Here is a 19,560-nt window from a genome sequence, read left to right as displayed (position 1 = left end):
ATTTATATAAAAATCTGGAATCATGTAAAGTCGTGCCCAGAACGACGAAAACACCTTTTCAATGGATTAAAAACAACATGAACGAATGAAAGTCCAAATAAAGCCTCAAAAATATGTTCTTCTGAATAAAGCAAGGCTCCTTCGCATTGTGAGAGGACACACACAGACATTCTGCCACTTTTAGCCTTTTGCGCTCTTTCAAACACACACAAATCCTATTCAGTGGCACCAACAGTGAAATGTAAATGGATTTGGTGAGTAGATAAAACAGAGTTACTTGCTGCTTTAATAGACTGCAACATAATACTTGGTTTATGTGGAATTGTAAAAACAATGTGAACTTCGCTTATGTGAGCGATTCAAATCGGACCGTGATAAAGAAAACATCAGTGGATGTCAGATTTGAAATCTTTTACCTGGTAAATGGTAATCAGCCTAAGAGTATCTACTGTATAACGCTTTTATACATTTTGCAGAACTCCACATGGCACGTATAATTTATTAAACCATCACATAAGTATTTGGGGAAGAGAATAACATAAAGGCAAAAATACATTACATGTACTAACAATAATCATTTTATGGACCTCAAATCTTCACAATTAAAGACATGAAGACCCTGTAGGGTTTGTAGGCCAGAGTGACCAGACGAACGTGGCATCCTGCTACAAGATGGTGAAATTTAAGGCATACGCTAAAAGTGGAAGCGGACATTAATGGAAGAACGCAGAAATTATGTTTCCGTGAAAAGAAACTAGACTGAGAGAGAGAGAGACGTACGGCCCTTTTGGGGTCAACCAGGCGCATGATAGGATTGTCGGCCGTGAACTACAAGTCTTTAACCGTATATTAACTTGGAGAGGTAGAGGGCGACGGTGTTATTATCTGCTTTCCTGGCTGGGATTAAGTGGGCCACACGCAGCCTGTCACAAAGAGCTGCTGCTGAGAAAGCACGAGGAACCTCACAGCGCTACACTGACAACTGAGATATTTCTCTCTCGCTCTCTCTCTCTCTGCCACCATTCACACTTTTCTGTTTTCTTTCTCACACTAGCATTCCTTCTTTTTTCAATAGGCCAATCTGGACAGGATTAACCTAACAATGGTCGATTTAGTCTAATTTGAGACAACCGTATGCTCGGCAGTGGATGCTGCTAATTAAACTATAAATGTCACAGGTTTGGCCAGTCGGTGTGGCCCACATCGATCTCCAAAACTATTTGGACTCTTAGGCTTAAACAACAGCAGGCCAAAATAATGCAAACACACTTTTTAAGCATGACGTTTTGCTAAAATAAATCTTTGGTTATGAATTTCACGAGATGTGGTTTAATCTGAAGAAGTAATTTATTTTAGCAGTTGTTCTCAAACGTTGATATATAGTTTTGAAAGTAAATGTGTTGAACTACACTTGTGGTTACTTGGCTCCACTTAAATGAATTTAGGAGGAACTGACCTCATACCCCTCTAAAAATGACTTTGGGTCATTTGGTCAAAGCTGCAACGTGTAACTTTCGCCTCAATATCGCCATCTCTGTTTAAAACAAACAATTGCAGGTTACTTTATCGGCGCTGTCCTTTGGTTCCCTCGGAAATCTCTATATTTTTATATAAAGACTTGATATAAGATTTATTATGAGTGTCACTGGGTTTTGAAAATATCTAACCAGTAAAAGGTATTTTAAGTGCTTATCAACTTTGACAACACAGTGTTTAATCCTTTAAAGAGTACAGTGATTTCCCATTTGCTGAAGAACATTGAATTTGGACATCCGAGGTTTCTGAAGGACAGTGACGAAATGTATATGTGCATTGAAGTGAAATGTTGTCAAATTGAGATTTCTTGTACCATTTAATTTTTAAATCCATATTTTAAGATAATTTTAAGCATTCTTGCTCAATTACAGATTTTTTTATTTTTAACCAAACGAAATGATGATTTTAGAAAGGTGACGAAGATTTATTTTAGAAGATTCATAGGATCATTTGTTTGGAGATTATGACATTATGTTATCTAATTCAATGACATTAATACATTTAATCTAGCTTAAGTAACAAAATACTTTATGGAGTCTTTGTTTTGCTGTATCAATAGATAAAAACTGAGGCTGCCAAAAAGAAACATGGCAATGAAAAAATGTAATTGATCACATTACACACAAATGAAATCAAAATCACACCCAACAATTTAAGAAACTGCTTTTCCTAAAGATACATTTTGTTTGCATGCCATGAACTTTTAGCTTAGAGCTGCACTTTTTCAGCAGGCCATTAAATGTAAAATTCAAGGGCACAGTGACCCATTTCCCTCCATCAGCGCTGTGAATGTTGTTTTGGTTAGCGAACAGAGATCCAGATGTTGAGCTCTGAGCAGTGAGAGTCAGGCAAGCCAAGAGAGGCTGAGAACCGATTCTTGGGGGTACAGGAAGTCCCACGGTATCCACGGGAACTCTCACATTCCATTCTTTGCCGGCCCTCTGACAGCTTTTGACATCTCCCAGCGTGGGCTCACCGCGAGATCCCACAGAGGATAGAAACCTCTGAAATGGGAAGATGAGACTTGCAACTAGCTATATTTGTTTACAGTTTTACAAACTAGGGTTTGGGATGCGGTCCAAACTGCGCACGTCACCTGATAACATCTTCAAAGTCTGCTGGCACTTTATTCAAGTAAAGCACTGTAGCATGTTACGGTAAATGTACTACTTTGAAAGACATTCTCACATATATAAAGCCGTTCGCGAGCCCCTCCTAAGCCAGAGGATTCAACATCACAAATATAATAGGCGGCCTGTAAGCGGAGATGTTTGAAACGAGCTGACAGGAAAAGAACTCGCAACCAGTTGACATGCTACCGTCTTCGAGATGGCGCACCGTCACTTCCTCAAAACCAAATACACGGCTGTGTTTGAATAATAATGAAAACTGTTTCTCCCAAAGCTAACTTTAGGGTTACAGCTACTTATCCCAAGTTGTTTGGCATCCTAAACATAAATAGAAGTTAGAAGGGAGGGTCTGGAATAAAACGAGACGTGAACAATAGACATCCAGGGCTGCAAGGGTTGCGGAGCGGAGGGAGGTGGGGGTGGAGGCCCTGAACTGAAAGTGATAAAACCGAGAGAAAGAAAGGAGAAAATGAGGAGGCGTCTATTATATGTCAGTGTGCCTTTGTGTCCGCGTCAATGAGAGGGAATTAAAGTATTGAAAATAATCTTTCGGAGCCGATGAAAGGTCAGACCTTTGGAGAGCGATAGGCTGAGGGGAACATATGGCCTGACTGAGTTGCTAATGTTATACCGCGGGTTTAAGATGCTACCACACACACAGAGAAGAGTCAATGCAAAACGGCAAATTCATGTTTCGAGTAAAGTTTTCAAAATACATTTTTAAGAATGAAATAAATGATGGATCAAATCGAGCATTTGTTTACGATATCAGATGTTCAATTAACGGTTATTGCTGTTGATATTATCGTGGTATCTATTTTTTTTTATTAACAAACAATGCTATCGGTCAAATTCAAATGGGTCGTTATTCATTGTTTATCTTCTTGTTTTCTCCTGTGATCCTGTGAATCACACTTAAAATTCAAGGGTATGGATTTAAAAGAGAGTTTGTAACCATTGTGACTTTAAACGGGTGCTGCATTATTTACGATATTATTGTACGCGTAGAGTTAACATGATATTGATCATCAAAGATTTTACTAACACGGCAGTATAATGTGACACCCCTGCCGTGAACAGTTTCGGTTTGTGACACTTTTGTGGATAAACCGAAACAAACGGCCTTCAGCTAGTAAACACGGGTTTGTCGGATCGGTCATAGATATCCCTGATAAACGGCACGGCTGGATATTGTTTGTTTACAAACGCTGTTTACAATATAAATCTCGGTAAATACAAAATGAGTTGTTTTAACAGCATAATAAGGGTTCATTAGTGTTTTTAACACAGAATTGAATCTAATTAGACCATCACTCTCAATGCAGATCCAGCAGAATTAGCCGTAGCCAGACTAATTACTGGTGCGAAATCAAATCGGCTCCTTGCAAGAAGTGCGCGCTAATGAGCCCTTATTAACCAAGCTAAATAACTCAGAGGAAAAAGCCAGAACTCGGTTTTATTTTTCTTTAGGATACGTGTTTAGCAGAAATAGTAAGTCACAGTCAAGACAGTGTCATTGAGCTCGCAAGACAACGTTTAGCTCTCAGAAATGCATATCAAATTAGGTTATCGCTATTTCTTTTGTCACCTCTTTACTTTTTTTGTTCTTCCCTACGTGACCCATTTCTCTCGGCTGCGAAAACATGCGTCGCGAGTCGAGTGACACAATCAGATCAGATCGCAACATCTAAACACTTTCACCTGCGTGACAAGCACTTGATGGCGTACAGAACATTATTCTATATGCAAGAAAAAAACATGTGGGAGGATTATTAAACTGACGGGGAAAATTAGGGCTGTGGGAGAAACTGATAGACAGACGTGTCACAATTATTTCTAAAACAATTATGCATTGATGTTAAAATCGAAATTTGTAATCAGACTTTTTAAATTAATTAAATTAAAAAAAAAATTATTCAGGATTACAGATACGAATAAGTAGAATGCACAGTCTGCCAGTATTAATTGAAGTCTTTCAAGACCACATCTTGTCTTTGTCTCAGTGGTTGTGCGTTCATTCAATGGAATTCAATGGGGTCAATGTTGTTTGGTTACCAAAATTCTTAAAAATATAATTTTTTTGTGTTCATACAGGTTCGGAATGACACAAGGGTGAGTAAATGATGAAAGAAAGTCGGTTCAGTTTTAGTCGGTTTCTCCAGCAGATTCATATCGAGTCAGTGGAGTTTAAAGGTGTGTATCTGGAAGCCTCAGCTGGCCCCCAGGAGTTCTGACCCGATCCGTTCAACTGAAGCGTAAACTGTGTCGGCTGCCCACGACCGAACACATGAGTCAGGTATGGGGGGCGGCAGATCTGTTGTGTCAGACTGCGGTCGAATGAACAGCGTCGGTCACACCTGAGCCCATTCTTTAGGAAAGGGTCAGCGACTGTAACTGAACATCCTCAGCCGTCCAACTCTTACTACTGTCTAAACTTCAAGCGAACCACCGAAGCAGAGAAAGTGGGAACCCCTTCTTTTTTCTCCTCAGCGGGGTTTAATTTTCACAAATGAGCCTGAACGGACTTTTGACAAATGCCACAAATCAGCAGAGTCCGGTCATCTGCACACAATAACTCTTACGCACTAGTCCATGTGGTGTAAATCAAGTCATTTTTCCCCCTTCGGCAACAGATTCTCGCTGAGATATACTCCTGATTTGTGGCCTTTCCCAGTGTCACGGGCAGATTGCGGGAAAAGAGGCCATGGGAAGTTGGGAAGCTGTGAATATTCCATTTTCAAACATGAGACCAAATCAAACATCATTCCGTGCTGATTTGGTTCGGAACGGCTAAGCAGCCTTTGATACCTCATGAGCCGCATAAAGAGTCTCAAAGGAACATTTAACCATTTTCATAAAGCATAGCGGTTTCTAACCATTCTTCTGCAGCAATGTGCAAAAACAACATCGTTTCGTTCAGTCCTGAGAACTGTGACCTGTCCAAGCAAATGCCTTAAGACGTCAGCTAATAGCTTCCACGTTACAAAAACGTCTCTTCACGGCTTATGGACTTTAAATAATGAAAGAAAAAAAATGAAAATGCACCTAAAGCGCAATGCAATGCAGTGCAAAACTCGAAATACAGGTGAAACGGCTATAAAAATCAGTACATAACATTTCTGTATATAAGTACAGTACATTGCGCCCTATTATTTTCTTCTTTTTAACCAATCTAAAGAGTTAACAATGATAAAAATATGACCTCAAGTACTGGGAACTACAGTTTTAGTTGCTAAAAATGCTGTTTCTATTATGGCATAAATTATTACAAGTACAATTACATCATTCTGAAAGGATGCAGGGTTTCATTTGGAATTAACAAGATGAATATTAGGTGAAAGAGAAAGCGATGCCCCGGGGGATGGAGTGAAATGGAGAGAACAGGGTAGTGAGGACAGAGGGGACCGGGGGTCTTTGCCATCTTTTGTTTCAAAGCATGTGGCTTTGATTAAGAGGGCTGGAATACTGTCTTCTGTAACTTCTGAAAGGAGGCACCATAATCCAAAAGCGGGCCAGTTACCAATTTGAAGTACATACCATGTAGATATTATCTAAATTGCTTACATGTTTACTGTCAGACCTCTTCTCAGAAGCAATTACTCACTAAACACTTTTAACACAAAGACAAAGCCTTTAACCAGATTTCAAGCCTGTAATTTACTCAAGCAAAGACATCAATGAATAACACAGTAATATCAACAGTTTGGGCTCAGCCAATCCTGATCGCACAATAAAGGACGTGGTACGCAACCATTGCCCTCCTGAATTTCAAAGGGTGCTTAAAAAAAACAACTTGACACGGCATTTAACTTACTGTACACATGACTCAGCGTACACACCAGGCCGTGAAAGAATCCAGAACATCCAAGGAATAACTTTTAAAGCAAGTGTGTCGAATCCTTTTGCATTCAGCTCTAACCATAACTGAAAACCCCTGAAACAGCTAAACAAGGTCTTCAGGAATTACCGGAAAATGACATACAGGTGTGTTGGAGCAAGACTAGAACTAAACTCAGAGATGAAGGATTGAAAGCATGTTTCGTGAGTATCAACCCCGTTCAAAGTGCAACTTTCAGCTGCGCATGATGATAACAAAGTAATGAGTATCGGAGACAGTAAAGAAGAAAGACAGACGTACAAACCTACACGGACAAGTAGAAAGTGTTAATAAAAGAGAGATTCCTACCTGTCGATGATGACGGGATCGGAGGGCGTCTCATTACGGTTCCCACAACTCTTTTTGTCACAGCAACGACTGAAAGCCGAAGAAAAGAGAGACAAAAAGACCAGTTTAACAAACTGCACATTCTAATGGTTTTTTGTTGACTGAACAATTCACACCGAGATACACAACAGTACAACCATTTAAACGTCCTTTTGCATGCCTTGGACAGAATGATAGAAATTTGATAAGAAATTTTGCGTGCCAGATACATGAAGTCCTTCACCTATCTGCACATTTAACCTCCAACTTTGACCTTAAACATGTCCCTTCATACATTTGTAGGTATGTATTTCTCTTTTTATACAAACGTCAGATGCCTTTCATAAATACTGATGGTTACTGTGGATGGAATAGGGTTAGGTCCTAAACATACAAGGCACTATAAAATCATTCACATAACCTTTTTCTCTTGCAGATCAATTACTGAACTTGCCTATACTGTGAAATTGTCGATACTGATACATTTAGTTAGTTACATGAATCGTAATATTAAATTCAATGGCACACTCAATACAGGCTGAGCATGGGTGCAACGCTTGTATAGATTTCTAGACACTGAGATCAGTTGATGAAGGTCTAGGAGCTTGACAAGGACAGAATATACATGTAGGGTGTGTGAGGGGCTTCAGCAGTGGTTCGGAGAGACCACCGGCATCACATTTCTGCCGCACAGATGGCAGCAGGACACTGAAGAAGGGCTGGGAACAAAACTGTCACATGAAACTCCTGCCATTGTCCTTCCCTCTTTAGCTTCTCTTCCTCTTACAACTCGCTCTTTTTCCACCCTCCCGCCTCAACGTTTCTCTTATTACCTCTTTCCCAGCCCCCTGTTTTCTCCTATGACACGGTTTTCAGACGTATCAATAGATGTATCGTTCATTCATGGGCTCCGAGTGTTGGGGAGATCGTATCTCGAGATGTACCACATATATTCATGAGGAACTCTACGCATTTTATTTATATCATTTTTAGGTATGCGTGATGAATGTGTGGGTGTCTTTCTTTAGAAATGATCATGAAAAGAGGGCTAAAATCTATCTGGATCCACATCTCTATCTCCATTGCCCCTCCTCCTGCAAGGTTTCCTCAACTAGGTCAGTGTCCTCCCAAAGGACCGAAACAAGGGATTGCAGTGCCTCTGTGTGTGTGTTTGCGAATCTATGTGTCTGTGTATTTATACAGTGCAGGCACAAGATTTGTAAGAGTCTAATGATCAGATCCGGCAGAACCCATGGGAGATACGGTTCAGCCTCTCGTGAAACACGCAACCTTGACTATTCAAATACAGTACATTGAGACACATATCGTCAAATAAACTACGGTGGAAAAATGCTGTGAAGTGGAAATTTTAATTTTCTGAAGTGCAAAACTTGCTAGGGCAGTTGCTAGGTGGGCACTAGCCCAAGTCTCCTTAACGTCCCTGTGCCTTGCATTGTTTGGGTGCTTTGTGGAATGTAAATCTATGAAATAATTTAACAAATCTCTAACCCAAAGAATGCACAATGGCAACATTAATGCCAACTTTAGCAACCACCGCTAATTACATTATATATCAGTTCATATCAGCTTATTGGGAGGTGGGGATGTTATTATCTTTGTCTCGATAAGTTCCTCCCCTAGGACAGCCGAAGGAAATCCCATCTTAGATCTCAACGCTTCCTTCCTGTTGTGGCTTTTGAAGAAAATAAAGTCCAAATCGGCTCACGTAATTAGCTGGGCGCAGTCATTGCTGTCAATTTTGGAGCCACGCTTTGAACATGCGGTTCCTTAATTCATGACGTTAGATTTGTGTTGCGACAACTTTAATCAGAAGAGCGATTTCGTTCAGTTTCATGACAAACAACAAACATCCTAAGGCGCATTTCAAGAACTGCACCCCCCTTTCCAGTTTGTGAAAATGAGACGAATAAGCACTTTTGTCCCACACTTGCAAGCTGGCATGACACCATATGGCTAATGGTGGTGCGTGGCAATTAGTGCAGCTGATTAATGGTGAACAGACTAATTTTCTGCTTATAATTGCGGCGGCGTTTGAGGTACACACGAGCAAATGTGTATCCGCGATTAAAGCGGATGGGGGGATGGGGACGGCGTCGGTTTCAAGCATTAAAACCGATTGAATGTGTTTTTTAAAACCGATTTCCTGTGTTTTTTCCTTTATGTTCTGCTACACATCACGGGTAAAACCTGCCGTCTATTTCATAGGCTCCACGTGCAGCCGAGCACATTTGTTAGCGGAGCGGACTGAAATTTCAGATTGAATAATGAGTTTCTGCTTGTCCTAATTAACCAGATATCAGGGTGATATTCTTAGGGGGGTTCCGGGGGTGGGCAGGACCGTTAAAATACCACTAAAAATAGGCACGAGTCGATCTTCACAACCTACTTTAAAGCAAATTCATCTTTGGATTTTAATTAAATACATAACATTTGATAGAAAAAGTCATATTGTGCCTGTTTTTTTCTTTCTGTTGTTCACAGGGGGTTTGACCTGGATAGTGTCGGTGTGAATTCAGCTCTATGCGCCCATTTCATATATTGTTTTTGTACTTTTAAACTGAATTCCCATGAGAGCAATTATAAATGATATCAAAACATAATATAGCACCAGAGAGTATATTTTCAAACCAGGTGTGACATGTTAAAAGGACGGGACACCGTTTGATGAGTAGCCGTATAACAATAATCTCACCTGCACATGATTTCATGAGTCAGGAGTACACGGCACATCTCAGGGTTCTTGTCTTGACCTTCGTAGATGATTGCCTGGAAACAGAAAAAATACACAGAAATTACAGTAAGGACCTTTTATAAAAACAACATAATTCTATCTATTAGGCAATGAAACTAAACATACATTGCATGTGAAACATGAGGGAGGTTGTGGTTAAACAAAACGGACTCCTTGTGTTCATCAAATCAAAGACCCTGTTAAATGGCTCGATAGGAGCAGTTTAAATAGACATATTTTGCAATAAAACTTATTGTGTATATTTTTAAATACCCAGTAGACTTAAAATGTGTCAGCCATAAGAAAACATGATTTGCTTGTCACTATAGCTGTAGTCAGGCGGAGGGGGAAATTACGAGTCATCATCTTTTTTCATTTTATTTGGATACGCCCTTGTAAACAAGACTAGTCAACTTGTAGAAGTGCACTATCAAGGGCAAGTCATCATATTAGCGTTGCATTTGGATGTCAATAATGAACAAACATAACAAAAACAATAAACAAAAAACTAAACATTTTCTGCATCAATCCACCATCACGTTGTCATATTTATAGCTATGACACCTGTTTTACTCAATAAACACAAACACAGAGAGGACGTGTAAGATAACAATGCTGTTTTCAAGGCATGCTGGGCAGGTCTTATTTAATAAATAGCAGCATGTGTGGTGGGATATCGTCAAAGCTGTTCCAGTATTTGTGGACAGTCTGTCCAGAGCGTTGACCCCACTCAGGGCTGTGGCTCATTACGTAAGAAAAACAGAAGGTGAGAAGAGCGACAGTAGTCAGTTAAAGCTCTTTCTTTCACATCTTGCTCCTATTATAATTACTCTCACTGCACGGAATGAAGTGTTTAGAGGTTGAGGTGTGGTAGCATGTGCTCGTGGCTTCAGCGATACAATAGCATCAGATCTGAAAGGCTTGAGGGATGGGAAGCAAGCCGAAGAACACCTGTTGTAGGTGGAGGAGATGACAGGGAACGTGATTCGCAGCTCGAGTTGCAAGTGGTAATGATGAAAACAATGACAATGATTGGTGTCGCACATCTACAGAAATAAATACCATTATTATCACGTTATTTTTTCGTTAACGCCACAAGGTTGTATTTGTTAACATGAACTAACAAGGTTTAATGTAGTTTTTTAATTTGATTACTTTTTGTTAATTTTAGCTACCAGTATACCAGTGTTAACAGTCACAACGTTTGATTTTCAAAATTGTGTAATAAATGTTCAAATGAACATGAACTAAGATAAATAAATGCTGTAGAAGTATTGTTCATTGTAAGTTCATCTTAGCTAACGTATTAACTAGTGTAACACAATTTTTCCAACAAAATATTTTCTTCTGAATAAAAAACTGAGTACTAAATTGGACCATAGCTTTGAACTTAAGCAAACTTTGACAAATAATCTTCCTTCTAGAAAGATTTTCCTTGACTCGCTTCAATGACTCGTCGTTTTAAATCCACTAGGAATGCCTACATCTCTTCAGGACATCTCTTGCTTCCTGGTAAGTGCCTATGCGTTCACTGGCATGCTACCTACGCTAGCATATGACGTGCCAAACCCTAGTTGGCGTGTGGCACAGGGGCGGTGGGGGGATGAGGTGGGTGCGAGAGAGCAGTTGGGATGCCAGACTGGAGCACGGTGCACCATCTGGTATGGCCCCTCAATTTTCTCCCAAATTTTCTCGGCTTTGCTTTCACCCCTCCTTAACGCAAAACAGAGAGCTGCCAGGCTGGCAAAGCCTTGTGTGTTTTCCTCCTGCCCGAGCCGAATGTTGGACATGGTATGCCATTCCAACCAATGCCGCGTTCGACGACGCCAAGCGAGTCACCTTGCTAAGATTCTGGATCTGGCAACGGATCTGTCCCGTCATTAGTCTCTGCCATGTAATTCAGCAAACCTGTCCAGGATCAAAAAGTTGTCACATTGACCTTAACTGAACACAGCAAAAAAAAGTTTTCATATCAACCTTGAAAAGGATCATTTGACGGGCGAAATATCCAGAGGCGGATGATACATTGGTTCATTGTTTGGTGTCTTTCTGATGTACTTTACGTTACAGAAAGGCGCTGAAAAGTGATATTGTTACAGACGGTGCTGGAGCTGGCAAGCTCGAAGCATTTGTTCAGATGGTTTTGCTTCACTTTGAGGGAATGGGGGCCAAGGTCTTCTAGAAGTACACAGCATGCATCACTGTCTGCCAGCCCGAAAGACCTGCTTCGCATTTCTATCTATAAACACAGAATCCATCTCAGCCCATCTTTGAGCCGTGCTTGGGAACAGTAATGTATGATATAAGAGTAATATAATAAGATATTTATTATGAAACGAATCAAAAATGTTTAATAATGATTGTAATAATAATAAATATTCCAGAAGGAAAGCATTAGAAATGTTTTAAGAAAATCAAGTTTTCTTGTAGAATATCTCTAGGCGATAAGACATAAAAAATATTATTTACAGACCTTCATTTCGCCTTAAAAATAACTTTTTTTAACAAAAGCGTCTGCCGTTTAACAATAAGAAGTTACTCATAGAAAAAATAATTCGTCTTTTTGTATCTTGTTGGTTTTAAGTTTAGCAAATAGGAAATATAGCCCAGTTAAATTGTGCCATCTTGAATACAAATCTAAAGACCAGGAAGTGCCACGATAAACGCCGGAAATAGGCCTACATCCTTTTTGATTTAGATGAAACACCAGCGATTCAAACGTGACAAAGTGCCATACATATAAAACAAGACTATTAACATTACATTCAGGATATTTTGGGAAGTATATTCCCAAAGTGCATGACCCAGTGCGATGGAGGCACATTAATAAGTACATAATGTTCTCATGGCTTGTAATACATATTTCATCTCAACAAGCATACTTTTCATATCTCATCTGCTGTTTTCCTCAATAGCTTCGATGTGACACATGAAATCAAAAGCAAGCAAACAAGGCGCTAAAAATACACGGAAACTCGCATTCTAGACAGTTGGCATCATCAGTTAGCATGCCATTAAGACCATTGCTGCCTTTTTTCCCAGGCCACTGTGCTACCTTAAATTGTCTTGGCACTGATTTCCACCTTTGTTCTCCCACACACACACATACACAGAAGCGTTCACATATACACAAGTATACCACCCCACCCCTGATCAGCTGTTCACATATTAAGTTTGTGAAACCAGAGAAAAGGAAGGGAGAACAAGAGTTAGGCGGACACACGGTATACGATAGCGAGGAGGAGATGGCAGAGATGGCAGAGAGCTATTTAAATGAAAAATAAAACAAGGGTCAAAAGTAAAGAGTTTGAGATAAGAGCATGCAGCTTGTGGTGTAGTGTGCACTAAATAAAAATATTGAAGGTACTATTTCAAGTCAAATGCAAGTTAACTTATGTTGTTTTATACACGATCTGTACAAAATCACAAAGCAGAATTTTACAGAGTGACAGGTTAAGTCAACATTTACTTTCTTTTATGTTGTGTGTAACCCATTCGTGGGTTCCATTATTACAAAATGAAACATGACATACCTGTAGTAATATTTAATCTTAGATTTAATCTAGTCTCTAAACATGACGCATTGTATTTATAGTTAACAAAAATAGTTTTTTTTTTAAGATTTCGCATATGTAATTAAACAATATTGTATAACTGTAACTTCCCCTTTTTTGCTATTTTTTACTCTTTCATAGTCGTCACAAGGGATGCACGCATATGTTAATCTGGGCAGATAACGTTAACCGATAATTCTTTAACAGTGGAAGCAGATAACCGATATATTGGTCGATGTACAGTATCTAAATATGAATATAAAATTCCCTATGACTTAAACAAAAGGCAAAAGTGGACAACTGCTTTTATTTGAAAACATTGCACTGCAGAAAACCAGGTTCGTTCTCTTTTCCCCTGAAAATCATGTACCAAGCCTACTTTACGCTAGTTAAAGATTCTTTAACCTTTAAACTTTTCTGCTATATTTTATTTAATAAACAAATGATAGATGTTCTTCCCGAGCAACCCAGAAAGATGTTCTTTAAAGCCACAAGTCTAACAGGTCTCAAGACAGAAAGCATTCAGACAGCAGTCCGATTCAAACAATATGCTTTTGTTCCTATAATTGACACATTCATAAATACTGTATCTACATACTGTACCTACACAAACAATGTTTTACTAATAACAGTAAGTAAAGACAGCACTGTACTGTATTTTTGACTGTGAGCAGCGTGCAGCTGAAGAAGTCTAACCAGAGGAAACATTAATGATTTATCGGCTATAATACATCAGCTACATTTTATTATCGACCAATTTCCATAACATAAAAATTACCATTTATCGGCTGATGGGGATATATTTGATAATTTATCGTGTATCCTTAGTCGTCACTACAGTGGACAGCTACAGTATCTCTACAAACAAAAACAAAACGTATACTGTCTTCATACTCAAGTGGGCATCTGAAAATCCCTACTTGTTTAACATACCCTTAGAGCAATAAAAACCCCCAAAGAAGAAGACCTGACTGCGGGTTTCATAATCGTACGCATGATCGGGTTAGTATAGCACTGTAAAAGATTAAAATATAATGTAAAGAAAGGGAGGGAGGAAGCAGGAATGACAAATAAAGGGAATTCAAACATGAATCACTCGCATTAGCATCAAACACAACGTGTCAGATTCTTAGCATGTTTGCTAACCCCTGCGCCACAGCAACAAAATGAACCGTAAATTAAATGTAAATGCCAAACACTGAGATGTTTACTGTATCTGCTGAAGCTAATCATTTGGCCATGACAGCAACTACCAAAATAACACGCAGCAAGACTCAACACTAAATCAGTCTCGCCACACAATAACAGGCTCTGTAACCACTCGAAGAGCACTAACAACAAATCTCAACACTATTACAGCAAAAGTACACCCTGCTAAAGCTGCTGTTCTCCCACCAAAACAGAGGGGTCGACTGAAAATATCCTGCCGTACTTAGCACTGAAACACACTAGATGCCACTTTATTCCCAAATTCAAAAGCTCTGCGCCAACTCGCATCCTAATAACTAGACCCACACAACTACCTATCCGAGCGATCATGGACAGTCGTCGGGGGACACCGAAGGATCACAGAAGATTACTCAGGTTGTCTGTAACCTGATAATGACCGCCAACGAATAGCAAAGAAGATTTTCAATCGCTCATCCGAGCTCCATTCCCAGGAGTGCACACTCTTCAAACTGAGCCAGAGCCGCAACATGGGCGGAAACACCTGTAGCCGTCCTGTGGTCAGCCCGTATCCAGGTCTCATTTCACCACTCAACGGGTCTAACTGCCCCTGAGCGAAACCACATCTGATCCCGAACCCTTCTCTCATTCACCTGAGAAAATCAAAGACATACGCCAACCATACTGCGCACGCAGTGAATATATCACTTGGGTTGACTAGTTGTGTTGTTGTGGCGGAGACCAGAATTCTATATCGTCTGTCTCCCATTCCCTGATCTCTGAATTGAAGCACACTTCCAATCCAACCGTAAGTGAGTCATTTAACCATAGCTTGAAAGTTTGCCACACACAACACGGCAGCAAAATGTGATCACAGACATGTTCCTTGTGACTTCCATTACACGTGTTCTATTACCTGCGAAAAAATAATGAATACAAGTGCTAAATATATTCCGAGCCGACTGACATGAAAACTGCCGGCAAACAACTACAAACGGGGGAAGCGGAGGCGTCTGGGTGATTATTTTTTTTACTTGACACTGATAAACAGCGCTTCAGCGACACTTCGCTCAAAAGTGCCATGTCCTCCCACGAAGCGTCGCAAAGCGATAGTTAGGAAACAACAGCTCCTCTACCTACTGCCGTACTCGCTCTGTCAAAGCAGCAGCTACTGGGGTTTAACGTGCTTTGAAGCTCCCGCAACTTGACTTAGTCTGGAGCGACATGGGCCCGTGGGTAAGTTAAGAGACCGCAGCTTCACGTGGACCCTTTCTCGGTTTAAAGCTAACAAATAGAGATTGGTTAATGAACACTTTGTGGGAAATCACAATGATAATCGTGACAATCCAGTGAGGGCTGATCTGGGGTCACCTTTTCTTTCTCTTGCACACCGCTATTTATAAACCATCTGAACCCAGACACTAGCCCAGGGCCGCACATGTCTTCGGTGACGGATACAATCAAACAGGAAACAGGCAACACTAATAACACCGCTCTACCATAGTGTACGTACCAGAAATAAAACAAGCAAGCATTCAGGAGGCAGCCAAGCATGACATCTGTACCCCTCCAATGAGCAACACACACGTGCATGAATATGAACAGAAAGTGCTACTTAGATAGTCTCTTGTGTACACAACGTCCAAAAGAGGCCACGGGACACCAAATGGTGCCGGATTCACTGGGCATGTAAAAATGTCCCACTTTAGATATAGGGGCGTATAAAGAAACGCATTTGTGGCCATTACACTGCGAGATTCATTTTTGCGGGGGAGAAACAGTAACCTTTAGTGTGTCTTGTTGCCCCAGCTTGTTTGAATTAACCCCGGTGACATGTGCAGATGGTGGTGTAACATACGAGATGAACCCTTACCTGTTTAGTCATGGAGTCAATTAGTCGTACATAAAAATCCTGCTCTGTTCTGATTCCTGTAACACAAAGACACAATTGACATGAGGGGGAGAGACCATTTGCTTTTCATTATATTTGTAGGAACATATTTAATAAACACAGTTAACATTAAGACTGGCATTACAATGCACTGTAATTGTAAATGTTGACAACTGCACCAGGCAAACTGCACAATATGTAAGTCCAATTGTAATATTGGCATGGGTTCCTATTAACAATACATAAAGCATTTGAAAGAGTATTTAGATTACTCATATCACAAAATCAGTGAACACACCTGCTCATGTGCATATACATATACATATGTATGCAAGTCAAATTAATTCTTATAGCTAAAATAAAAATATTCATAGTTGTAAAAAAGGCTTTCGTAAAATTGATCAAGAGGTAGAGGAGAGTTTTCTTTTGGATATGTTGAAACTGACCAGAAGACAGATGATAGGCAGCTTGTCAGATTATACATTAATAAACACGATCAATCCACATCCATTCAGAATCACTCGACGGAAAACACATCAGAAATGAATATTTATCGGTCGGAAATTGCTTTCTAATTGATTTAAACTTCGAATTAATTATAAATGAATTAAAATATAACATTCCTCCGAAAGAGGACGTATTTCAAGAGTCGCGCTCTTGTGTGAATGAGGTAAACAAGAGTTGTTTATTGTTAAGCCAATTATGTGTAATTGTTTAGACAGAAACGATCCTGATGGTTTTACTGCTTGGTTTAAATCACTGCCAATCTTCGTAAAATTGACATCTATCTTGACGGCACCTGCTGCTGCTATATTCGAAAATGACTGAAATGCAAATCCCGATCAATGTCCCGCATCGGGAAAGTGCGCAAATCCAAGCATGCATGGTGCGCAAATATGGAAATGTCTTACCGTTGCTGTAAAGAAGTTGCAGTCTGTAATGTATTCCATTGTTTGTCTTTTCTCCAGTAGTCTCCTGGGCATAAAAATAATATTACAATAGGTCTCAGAACACAGTGTAAACAGTCCCCGCGAAACAAAATTGTAACGTTTGGGTCCATTCTTGGATTTTGGATGCAGTGAGTCGTTTTTGTTTAAATCTTATTAACAAAATGAACCCCGCAAATCTAGATATTATCAGGTGAATTGTTTTTAATACACGACGGGAAAATTAATAAACGTTGCAGTATTAAGTTGTGTTATATATGGTGAATTAATTTTATGTAGGCCTATGTGCATATAAATGTATAACGTTAAAATATTTTTTAATATGTAAATATGTCATTTAGTGCGGATAAAATGTAGAGTCAAATAAGTGTCATGTTAAAGGCAACATAAGAGTTGTTTTATATTAAAAGAGAAATTGTAGGCCAATTTACCATTTTTGTAGAATTAAAAGTTAATCATCAGCCTTAGTCTAACTATACGAATTTAACTTAAAAGCGTATCTTGAATCCGGCAATATTAAAAGAAAAATAGGATTATATTATATGACTTCTTGATCACAATAATGCACAATATATTAATTAATGTTCACAATAAATACATAGACAAATACATACAATTTTTTTATTGTACATACATTTATTTAAGCTACTTATTTAAGATTGTATTCACACCTTTAAAATACACAGAAATACAGTTTGTGTATTTATATATAAAGGCAAACATATGCACGTGTGCACCGTTTACAGCGTGATGCTAAAAATCAATATAATAATGTTTTGAAGTTTATTTAGGAAACTTACCTTCTCTTTTTCCACAAATCCAACAAAAGATGTTCTCTCAATTTCTACTGGTTGTCCTTGCCGGTCATAAAGCGCTAAAACGAAGTGGAAGAAGTTGGATTTGCGAAGATTTGAGGGCGGCTGTTTCTCGAAGTGCGCCCTGGCCAGCCCCACTCCACTGCGGGTGAAACACGCAAAAAGGATCCATGTTAAACATCCTTATAGATATTGTTGTGGACGTGTAATTTAATGTATAATTTATCATTGTCAGCTGTTGTTTGTTTGTTGTCCGCAATATGAGGTGTAACAACAACTAAAGCTATAACATTTGCGAAATATTTAACCTGTGATTGAAACGAATAATAGTATTATTATTTGTATTAATATTATATACAAATCCAAAGGTTTGCCTGTCCAGCTGTGTTAAGATGTCTAAAGATGTGACTGCATGCAAAAGAAGGTGAGCTTTGGCGAAGTACCCAAACTTTGCATCCAAACGAGCGCATCAAAGCTCACCAAACAACGAAAAGCGAATAAAGGGCTTAATCCTGAAAAAATAAATCCTGGTAGGGCTTTTCCGAACCAAACCCCAGCAGCATGATCAGTCCACGCTCCGTGGGAGTCATCGCGCTGGGAGGTGAAGACGCAGCCCCGGGGGTCTCTTACCTCTGCGCGGCCGTGTTCGCATCCAGCACCCCGGCACCTTGCATCCATGTTCGGACTGCGTTCATGCCGGCTCCGATGGGCTCTTCTTTCAAAGTACTCCCACTCCTCTGGATGCTCTCCTGAATCCCAAACATGAAAACGGGAACTCTCACACTCCCGTCCCGTCGGTGCGCGATATCGTTCTCAGGTGCCCACCTCCCGTGCGTAAAAGAGAGAGAGGGAGAGATCTGACAGCTCGGCGCTCAGATTGAAAAGAGTTTGGAAACAAGCACAGGTCCCGTCGTCTCCAAGAGGGGAAAGAGACCGCGATATATTCAAGGTATGTGGAAACAAGACGCGGTGTCTCCAAATGTGCCGTCAGTGTACTGGTAATGTTTCCTGGGACCAGCTGGCGTTACTGATTTAGAAACACAGAACGATTAGGCAGATCTTATATGAAATATCATAATTCCCTAACAACTTTTCCCCTCAACTCTTCTGATCTTTCTTAAGTAGAAAAAAGAAAACGCGAAAGTAGGTAAATGTGAGATCGCAATATCCTTGGAGCGCCAATGCCCCTCTTGTTCAAATTGAAGTGATTTGTGTCCCTTCCCAAAGGAATCAATCCTTCCTTTGACTATGAGAGGAAACTAAACACGAGCACACCAGCCCCAGAGGCTTGAAGGAGGCACCGGGAGAGGCGGGCCGAAGGCAAAGCCAGCATCAGATCCGCCCAACCAGCGCTCCCATCCTCTCTCTCTCTCTCTCTCTCTCTCTCTCTCTCTCTCTCTTTCTCTCTCTCATCCACCCTTTCCATCAGTTTGTCAGAAGGCATTACACGAGCGTTAAAAAGAGGCTGATTGGAGTTAGACGCTACAGATAAACCTCTGGAAAATTGAGTCTGTATCGATCCATCTTGAGATCTTCGCCGTGCAGTAATTGTCGGCTTGACAAT

The 19,560-nt window shown here is 40.0% G+C and overlaps 1 protein-coding gene across 2 annotated transcripts in view; it reads right to left on the bottom strand.

Moving 5' to 3' along the window:
• The window catches only part of ebf1b (EBF transcription factor 1b), a 97,845-nt gene extending 78,580 nt beyond the window's left edge, over window positions 1-19,265 (bottom strand). For both annotated transcript variants that reach the window (XM_079486275.1, XM_079486276.1), the window contains exons 1-6: window positions 18,627-19,265; window positions 17,982-18,138; window positions 17,146-17,209; window positions 16,217-16,272; window positions 9,584-9,657; window positions 6,853-6,921 (exon numbers count right to left, since the gene is read on the bottom strand). In XM_079486275.1, coding sequence (XP_079342401.1) covers window positions 6,853-6,921; window positions 9,584-9,657; window positions 16,217-16,272; window positions 17,146-17,209; window positions 17,982-18,138; window positions 18,627-18,760 — 554 coding nt within the window. In that variant the 5' untranslated portion in view covers window positions 18,761-19,265. The remainder of the gene's footprint in view (window positions 1-6,852; window positions 6,922-9,583; window positions 9,658-16,216; window positions 16,273-17,145; window positions 17,210-17,981; window positions 18,139-18,626) is intronic.
• Between the last annotated feature and the right edge of the window lie 295 nt (window positions 19,266-19,560).

The sequence above is a fragment of the Barbatula barbatula genome, assembly GCF_947034865.1.
Source record: "Barbatula barbatula genome assembly, chromosome: 22".
Taxonomy (NCBI): domain Eukaryota; kingdom Metazoa; phylum Chordata; class Actinopteri; order Cypriniformes; family Nemacheilidae; genus Barbatula; species Barbatula barbatula.
This window is presented reverse-complemented; position numbering and strand designations above follow the sequence as displayed.